Source organism: Hesperophylax consimilis, chromosome 22, assembly GCF_061612785.1.
Source record: "Hesperophylax consimilis isolate HC1 chromosome 22, BYU_Hcon_1.0, whole genome shotgun sequence".
Taxonomy (NCBI): Eukaryota; Metazoa; Arthropoda; class Insecta; order Trichoptera; family Limnephilidae; genus Hesperophylax; species Hesperophylax consimilis.
This window is the reverse complement of record NC_142857.1, coordinates 8592231-8602192: the sequence shown is the minus strand read 5'-3', so window position 1 is coordinate 8602192 and position 9962 is coordinate 8592231. Positions and strand designations below refer to the sequence as shown.

The window sequence follows — 9962 nt, the reverse complement described above, 5'->3', positions numbered from 1 at the left end:
TGGGTTAACTTTTTGTGACCTAATATAGTTCCAGAAAAACTTTATGTCGTCTTTGATCCCATTCTGAACATTTTCCATGTATTGTTTTTTAGCAAATTTTATTTCAGATTTTAGCTCGGATCTACTCGCTGAAAATATCAGATAATCGGATTGCTTTTTGTGCAATAGATATCTTTTTCTGAGCGATTCCTTTCTTTTCAGTTTATCTATAATGCTCTTATTGAACCATATCGGATATACATCGTTTGTGATGTTGGGTTTGTTATTTGGTATACCTAATTCAAAAATACTAAACAGTACATTGTTTAAATATTTCACTGCTTCGTCTACAGATTTTATAGTGTACAAAAATGTCCAATCAAAATGCGAAAGAATATTATTGCACAGTTCTATGTTTGCTCGCTTATAATTAAATTGGTGGAAATTATAATTGTGGAGCGAAGGCGGGGGCCCGCGGGGGGCAAGGCGATCGTTTTGGCGGGGTCTTCGTCTGCACCGAACCGCTCTTGATAGGCGCGCGGAAATGTCCAGCGTCGGGTGATGCTGGTCTTCATTCACCAGTGGTTCCTCGCTTCTCATCACGTCACACACATTTATATTGCTAAGGATAAGATCGAGAATGTTATCGCTACTGTTCTTCACTTTATTGTACTGCGTCAGTCCATTCGAGTTTGTGAAATACGAAAAATCAGTTAAGACGTCTTCGGGTTTATTATTTAAGTTAAAATCACCCAAAATTATTATGTTCTTATTTAATAATATATTGGCTTTATTGTCTAAATGTTCATAGAAAATACGTCTATTTTCGCTGTCATCTGTGCAGTAGAAGTACACTACACATATAAACACAGTAAAGTTATCTTTACAGATTTTTACCCAGAGGTGTTCGCCATCTGTTTCTAGCTCCCTTACTCTTATTGAATTTAACGGTTTACGTACTGCGAGCAGTACCCCTCCCCCTCGTTGCCCCTCTCGGTCCCGGCGATGTACTGTGTACTGGCTGGTGGACAACAGTTCTGCGTCGAATACAGAGGTTTGCAACCATGTTTCAGTTAGAGCAATAACTTCAGAATTTTGTGAAATAACGTTGTTCGAAAATTCACCTATTTTCGTATTTAGACCACGCACATTTTGGTATTTCAACGCTAGTTTTGCCATTTTTAGGTAGGTAAAGATTTACCTGATTGTGGGCCACCTTCTTTATTTGATGGTGATAAGAATTTAAATTTAGACACAGCGATACCTGCCGGCCAGTTGGCGGCATCTAGGAATGTATCTTTCTTTTCTTCCGGGACACCTATTTTGAAGGTGTAGTTCCCTTTTGCCTTCAATGAGACAATATCAAATTCGGAGTCCGGTTCAATGGTTTTGAGAAATGCGTGCACGTGTGTGCTATCGGTATCTAGGCTAAAGCGCCAAGCGTGGATATAATGCTTTCGCTCTATTGCTCGCAACGCCGTTTCTTTTTTAGTGCCCGTTATTATGAGGGATGTACGATGTCGCGGCTTTCGTGCTTGCACCTGCCACTCACTCTGATCATCAACGTGTTTAGAATTGATTGGTTCATTCAGTGGCTTAGCTTTATTTTTTCTTGGTTTCCTTTTCTTTATTTTTTCGTCCGGGTTAGATTTCCCGAGATATTCCTCATTTGTCGGAGATGCTGATGAGTTTGTACCTTCTGCCGATTCGTCCAAGGCCGATGGCCCGCTAGATGAAGACTTGATCGGGATCGATCCTTCCGTAGAATTACCCGAGGTAGACGGCCCACTGGTTGCGTGCTCCCTCGTGCCGTAGGTGCTGGCGGCTTCCAGTGCAACTATCTTCGCCGACAGTTTGGCGACGGTAGTATTTTGTGCAACAATAAGGTTCGATTGATCACTAACCTTGTTATGTAGCTCTGTTATGATGTTTTTTAGGCCACTAATCTGGTCCGTGAGGTCCTTAATGGCAGCGGTGACCGTTTCCCAGGCTTGGGTCGATCTTGTCGCCATATCAATACTGTTATACAGTTAATATTCAGAGCACTGATAAGAACACGTCCTTCACGAACAATTCACTTAATAGGAATAGGAACAATTAATAGGACTGAGTTCATTACCTGAGTGTTGGTAATTCTATGGTTCGAGAAGCTTGTTCCCTGTCAATATCATCTCACAAGTACTTGTTACACTCTATCAACATCTAACGGACTCTGGAGTAAGCTTTATGACTAGCGCCATCTATTGCTTAAATACTCAACCTTATTACCATACTCACATTTACTTTTCTGCACAGGGTCTTACAGCACTCGGTTTATGATGATACTTACTGACCATGGGACGACGGCCTAACATTAACCTCTCAGACAAAGACATTTTTATACTATGTGTTCCTTTGAGTCGAAACGTGATAATTTTTGTGTTATTTACGAGTTTTGCAAAAAGCATCATAACTCACGTCTTGGGAAACGTAGCCTCATTCTAAAAAATGTTTTGAAATGATTATGAAATCCACTATCGTATTGTGTTGTTATAAGTAAATATTTGCGTTTCTAAATATACATTTTATGAAAACGTCAAAAATATGTAAGAATCGCTTACCATTATTTCAAAGCCGTGAAAAATGTACTTTTTTCTGAGTATCATAAAGAAATAACACTTTATATATTGAAGAAATATAATTAAAAACTATTAGTCACCTCAAAATATTAACCGTCCAAACTAAAATATTTTTAATAAATTATTTAGAAACGCAATAAATTATGAACGAACAAGATGACAGATTCAATCGGCTTAGATAATGCAGTTCTACGTTCCATAGATATTGTTGAATACAGACGCGTAGCGTTATTCATTATCGATACTCTGTTTTTGAAATCATGGCAATCCGTATACTAGTGATGGAAATAAATCGATTTTTGTAAAATCTCACGCGTTTACGTGAAAAGACGTTCTAATGTCTTGACCGCTATTATCATATTTACGTCTTTTGACGTTCTAATGTTCTGAGTGGTTAACCTACAAATAAATATGAACACGGCACCAATAAAAATAATAATCTTTACTTGGACTTAACTTACATTAGAGAATAATATATTGGAACAAATTTTATCATAAAATCACTTTGATACAACTGTGGTATCACGTTTCTGGATGAATTTCAACTGCTTCTTCTTCATCCTTTTGATTTTTGAAGAGTTGCTGATGACCTGAACTATTTCCGCCTTCAGCCTGTTCTCTTCTGTCTTCTTCAGGTTCAACCGGCGCCTTTCCTTGTTGGCCAGGACCTCTGCTTGTTTTTCTGCCTGTATCGTCTTGGAAACCTCTTTGATGTTCTTCAGTGTTTCTCTGAGGGCTTGCTTCTCAGCAAAGGATTTGTGGACACCTTTTGTCTTCTTGATTGTGTTGAACCTAAAATGAATTATTGATTAGCAAATAGATTATGAACATTGAAAGCCAATAAAATATATATTTTTATTGAAGGGGGTGAAAAAGAAAGTAAACTAGTCCTTATTTTTTTATAATAAAACAATTATTTTACTATTATTTTTAAAATATACACAAAGAAATATATACATTTATACCATGCGGATAAGTTGTATCATAAAAAAATCAATTTTCAATAAAGAAATACCACAGGTTATTTGAGAAAATATGGATGATTTTAAGGAAAATATTGATATTAAAGAATACGGCACAACAAAAAAACTTTATTTTGAATAAAGAAAAAATATTTGAGATTAGATCCAAGATAACTCAACAGTTTATTCTTCTATGAGACTTCCCTGCACAGAGTTTTGGCGGACGGGCGGAAAGAGCCGACGAGTCATGAGACTGGCCGAATGAAGCGCCGTTCCGTACAAGAGCGTCTTGCCTAACTTGCTAAGCAAGAGTCGGTTTTACCCCCAAGGCTAGCCAAAAGATATTTCACATCAGTAATTAATAAAAAAGAACAACAAATAACGACATGTGTTAATAAAATTATTTGGGAACGTAGCATTATAAATAGACAATAAAATAAAATAAATAGTCAACCCATAAACACAATAAACCAATGACATTACAATACATCTAGACCCGTTATTGTCTCACAAAATTAAAAGAAAATGTGGCAAATAACAAACACTCCAGTAAATTCTTAATTTAAAAGTTGTTCACGCATGACATCGATAGAAATTCAAAAAATATGTATGTACGAATGAAATAGATACTGGGTGATGCGGCGTTTTCATATTTAAAAGTTGTGGCAAATACTACATTCTACATAACGGGTGTGATTGAGATGACACGATATGCTTACTCGCTTACACTAAGACGAATACAGAATACTGTATGAGACGACCTACTGCTAGTAGGTTGTCGTTCTTAGGTGTTGCTACATTCGCTATCTAGCTTTCTCTAATGGCGCTTAAAATTTCCAGGAAACCTTAATAATAAGTAACTTGCCTGTATTTATGAATGATATTAAATATAAATGATTTTACAAGTGTTGTTTAATGGAAATACTTTCTCGTGACACGCGATTGCATTTTGGCGGATATTTACGAAATTAGGTAAGAGAAAGCACACAACCTCATGCGACGCGTAAGAGATTATTGCCAAAAGCACTAAATCGAAAGTACGACAGTTACCCTATCTTTAGCTTGCCACTTTGAGATCTCTACAACATGTCTATAGTTTGTAATGTCATTGGAATAAACGATTTGATATTGTGTGTTAAAAAGTGGCAAACTTTTATTATAAAGCTCTGATAAACATAAGCATCTTTATTTAAAAACAATAAATAATATTGGTATTCGTACCTTTCTTTCTTGTCTTTCCATACGTTTCCAGATTTCGGTCTACCTCTTGGAATTTCTTGGTGGATTACTGCTTCAACTATATCTTCTTCAGGTTCAACTACCACCTCTGCTTCTTTTGCGGGTTTTGATTTTCTAAGTGACTTTAATATGTCACTGACATGGGCAGAGGGGTCTGCTTTCTTAACTCGAGGCATTATTGAATATTTATAAAACTTTGAATCTAAAACGTGTGCAGGTTAATTTTTAGGGTTAGGTAAATGCGTTTCACTTGACATTAATGTCAAAACACAGAACAGAGTGTTGCCAGTCGAAATGTGCTGGATAAACTTCGCCATAATAGTACCTAGCGAGGTTTCCGAGAAGGTTCCTCGATTTTTTTCTACAAAAACATTGTGCGTCGCACGCCGCTATGGACCTAAAAATGCAGTTATAACGGCTTATGATTTCTTTTGGGTACAAGAGACGAGGAATTGAAAAAAGGACCATTAAAAAAATTAAATAGATTTTGGCATTTGGCAATTGTTCTCTAGCCTAAGATCACGCTGAAAGCGCGCTATATTTTCTCGACTTGGCGAGCGATATTCTGAAATAGGCAAAACCATGATGCGTATAGCGTAATCTATCAGGTCCAGCCATAAATAAACCACGGTCCAGCCATGGTCCAGCGATGAATGGTATATCTATGGTTAAGGGCTTTTTAGGTCATGTACCTAAAAATCCCAGGGTGGAGCAATTCGACAACAAAATTGAAGTCGCGAGATGAAAATGTAAGAAAAATGCCAAAACTAACTTAAAAGCTTTAACGACGCATCGTTGTCTCATCAAATCCCCTAAAAAATCATAAGCCGATATAACTGCAAACAACACAAAAATAAAATAATAATTGGATACAAATCAGTTCAAAAGTTAGTCATACAAGATGCCCAGGCCAATTTTGTAAGGCCAGGCAATTTTATTTCATCCGAGATTTGGCTTCAATGCCATTCATACAAAATGGCACTAATGCTGTATTCAGAGCTTTTTAGGTGCCTGTTTTAGGTTCATGCACGTCGCACAGTAAGTGCAAGTCTAAGGGGAAGTATTGCCTTCGCCGATATATTTTTTTTAATTAATTGCCCGCAACCCGGGCGTTTATTGTAATAACATGATCAATATTACAAACATGAAAGTAACCCGCCTCACTAGAAGATTTCTGTTCTGAGGTGGGTAGTACCTATATTGGGATAAGCGTTTAAAAAAACACGTAACTGTGCGCAATAAACCCGCGCGAAATGATTCGAAACTGCGTTGCTGACCGTTGCTACAAAACGCTTTTGTTTGTTTGTTTTGTTTTTGAATGTTTCATACATCTAGTAGAAAAATATAAAAAATACAAAAAATAAAAATAAATTGTGCGAAACGCTTTCTCCTGAAACTCAGCCACCGACCTTTTTTTCTAATGATTACGTTATTTTTAAACAGTTTCGAGAACAGTTTTTTGAGAAACCGAAACGGTTTCGAATACTTTTGAAATACAAACGTTATCGGTGATAAGTAGACTTTTGCTACCACAAGTTTTACAAGTGTAATATCGACTAAATTGACCTAAATTAATATTAGCCGTCGTCAAACTAACATATTACCAGGCCTTCCACATACTCGATAAAGTTGCCCATAAAATGACAATTTATATTTTTAGAACATCGTTTTCAAAAAAATAAGCGGAATTCTGAATAATTAGCTACTTTCAACCAAACGAGGACAGATTTGAACTTGTATGGAACTAAATTATTGTAAGTAAATTATGTTCATTAAAACGGATTGAGTGATGAGTGATATAATATTACAGAACTACATTTTGCAGCTGGATTCTTCGACTGAATGATAATAGATTTCGCAACACGAAATGAGTGGTATATCTATGGTCGCTAGAGTGAGTGCTTGTGGATTTCTATCGGAAATATTTTTGAGACCCCTAATATGAATTACCAAGAGTCCCTTCAAATAAATATTATAAACGAACAGGAATAGTTTCATACAGTAATTTATTGTGTTGTCTGATAATGAACCCATAACCTATGACACCCCAGACTAGACTGTAGGCGTGCTAACGATCGCCCAGCAATATAGTATGACGAGCAAGCATGTATGTTGTCACTGTAATTAATGTGTATGTTTTGTATTTTCATTGCGTGCCATCATTAATCATAACTTTAGTGCTATAGTGACATGAAATGCGTGAGAAAAATACCAATGGGAGGAATAGACTACTGGTACTTGTCTAGATATGGGCCCGAAATTTCAGTTGCTCTTAGCTCGCTAAGAGAGAAATTTGCGTCCGTCAAGTTTCTTTCTGGTAGGTGACCTGACAAGATAAACCGACTCAAAGCATTACTAACAATTGGGTACTTATATACCGGCCCATGCTATTACTAAGTAGGTACCTAACGAATAGCTACTTCCATAATTTATTTATTTTTTTATTTTTATTTTTTTTTTTTTCTTAGGTTTGTCAACAGTGATTCATATCAAAGCTCTCGAAATTCAATTACACAATTTAAACTTGGTTGATACTATCACTAATTACAGACAAACACAACATTGATGAACACAAAACTATAAGTAAAGAATAATGTACATGTATGCACCTACATGCATACATGTATACACAAATACATACACTTACATATACATTTCATAACAGCAATAGTAATTATTTTATAGATCAACACGATAGGTAGCTTTAAGTCTTGTTTACGTTTGATTTGAAGGTGGCCAGTGATGACATTGACAAATCAATGGGATGACTTTTATATGTCTCGTTAAAATAATGATGTCTTATACACGGTGTCCGGAAACTCGTAGTACAAGCGGGAAACTGGAGAATCTACACCACATAGGGAACCATTTTATGATTACACCGGATTAAATGAAGGGTGATTTCAAAATAATGATTCAAATCCGAGTTTCTTCATTTGTTTTACTTTCAAATAATTTTAATTAGTTGGGTACTTTGATCTTCAGTAATAATTTATAAGAATTTGATTAAAAAAAAAAATCAACTTCTAACTCGATTTACTCGATAACGAAAGCTCAAATAAAAAAAAATATACTACAAAATCGACTCCAAATGTGATGTAGATTCACCAGTTTCCCGCTTGTACTACGAGTTTCCGGACACCCTGTATATTATATAATACTTATTAATCTAGTCATAAATGTTTATTGTAAGATATTTTGTCATTTAGTGACTATAAATTAGAATTTAGAAATGATTGACAAAATTATGTTTGGGTGATTGTACCTATGGATGGCAGGTAATGAATATTATATACGAATGAATCGAACTCATCGATAAAATTAATCGAGTTTGCAATTTTTTACAAATGTCAGGGGCGGATCTAAGACTCTAATCTAGTGCACATTTTGAAAGCCATAAACTACCAAGAAAACTCTTAAAAATTTCTTTAATTTTATTAAATTGGTAAAAGTTATAAATTCAAAATACTGCTATTATTATTTTGAATTAAAATACATTTTGGCATTAACATATATTTTGGTATTAAAATATATTTTGGTATGAAAATATATTTTGGTAAGTATTAAAATATATTTTGGTATTAAAATATATTTTGGTATTAAAATATATTTTGGTATTAAAATATTTTGGTATTAAAATATATTTTGGTATTAAAATATATTTTGGTATTAAAATATATTTTGATATTAAAATATATTTTGCATTCAATTTTTTTTTCGTTCCTGTGTATAATTAAAATTTACCCACATAGATAAAAAAAGACTTATAAATATAAAATTAGGAATACCGCACATTAGTCCCAGTTCCTCAATAATCTAGAAGCCTGTGGAACTACGGCATTCCCATAGAGTAGGTAAATGAGGAGAGCGAAAAGAGTGGAAAATTTGTTTCTGTCAAACACGGAAAAGGGCCGCAGCCGAAATTCAGTATTCAATGTAGTATAAGTATTTAAAGTTAATCGATTTATAAACATAATCACTATAATAGTAATCGATGTTCATACCTTCTACAAATATGATAAAATTAATTCATTTATCAAAATTTCCCCTCTTGGTAAAAAACTAATTTTCCAGTATTTAGCGATTTATATACCTACTTAAATGATTACTGTTTGTTAATTATTAGCTACCTGTGTGACAAACAAATGTTATGTAAATGTAACTAATTAAATACACAGTAATTGTTACACCTCATTAATTCATCCCATTATCATCACGCCCTTTCCCACAAGGCTTAGAGGACGGCCCAACAAACACTCTTTTTTTTTAATGTATATTTCATTTAGTTATAAAATTTTACATCTTATACCTAATATATTATTTTCTATGACTACTACAATATTATTTACTACTTACATACTAAAATTTAGATTTCACAACATTGAGACATAATCCAAGAAAAACTGCAAGACTTTTAGCTTCCTTAACAATTACCTTAATTCATTGAACATTTAACCTTAACAATTACTTCTTATTTACATTTAATTACTTCTTAAATTTAATTAATTTAATTAATTTAATTAATTTAATTACTTTAATTACTTTAATTACTTATTTACATTTAATTACTTCTTATTTACAACCTTAACAATTACTTCCTTAGTTCATTGAACATTTTAAAACCTTTATAATAAATATTGTTTTGTGTTCCCGATAAATGTGTTTTAGGAAGCCTAAAATCCTTGCAGTTTCTCGTAGGGTATAAATGAACTGTACTATTAATTCTAACATTCTTTGACATATAGTCAGGTAATATTTTATTTTTTGGCTTATAAATAAACACTAGGGTATTATAAACTAATCGTTGCCACACACTTAAAAGATTGAGTTGACGTTGCATGGTTTTTATTCTGGTGTACCTGCTACAACACAGTATTGACCTCATGCCTCTGTTCTGGATTACTTCCATTCTCTTTTTGGGTTTTGTTACTTAGAAATATTACACTTGTACAATAATTCAGATGGGATGCTACAGTGCACATGGGATGCTCCTTGCTTTATTCACATTCACAGATCGACTCTTAACATGGCCCGACTCAAGTATTTGATTTACTTGGACTTAATCGTGTCATAACTTCTTCGGGCGTCCTTGACTTCTTCTATCAAGTGACTAGAACAATAATAATAATAATAATGCTATTTGGATAATTTTTATAGCGCCGTT

At 34.2% G+C, this 9962-nt stretch overlaps 1 protein-coding gene across 1 annotated transcript; it reads right to left on the bottom strand.

The window, feature by feature from the left end:
- Positions 1 to 3022: 3022 nt before the first annotated feature.
- Positions 3023 to 5081, bottom strand: LOC149412798 (coiled-coil domain-containing protein 86). Its single transcript, XM_089645145.1, has 2 exons — positions 4781 to 5081; positions 3023 to 3389 (listed from the first exon to the last, which is right to left on the bottom strand). Exons 1-2 carry the CDS (start codon positions 4972 to 4974, stop codon positions 3098 to 3100), a joined length of 486 nt encoding a protein of 161 aa, XP_089501271.1. The 5' UTR covers positions 4975 to 5081; the 3' UTR covers positions 3023 to 3097.
- Between the last annotated feature and the right edge of the window lie 4881 nt (positions 5082 to 9962).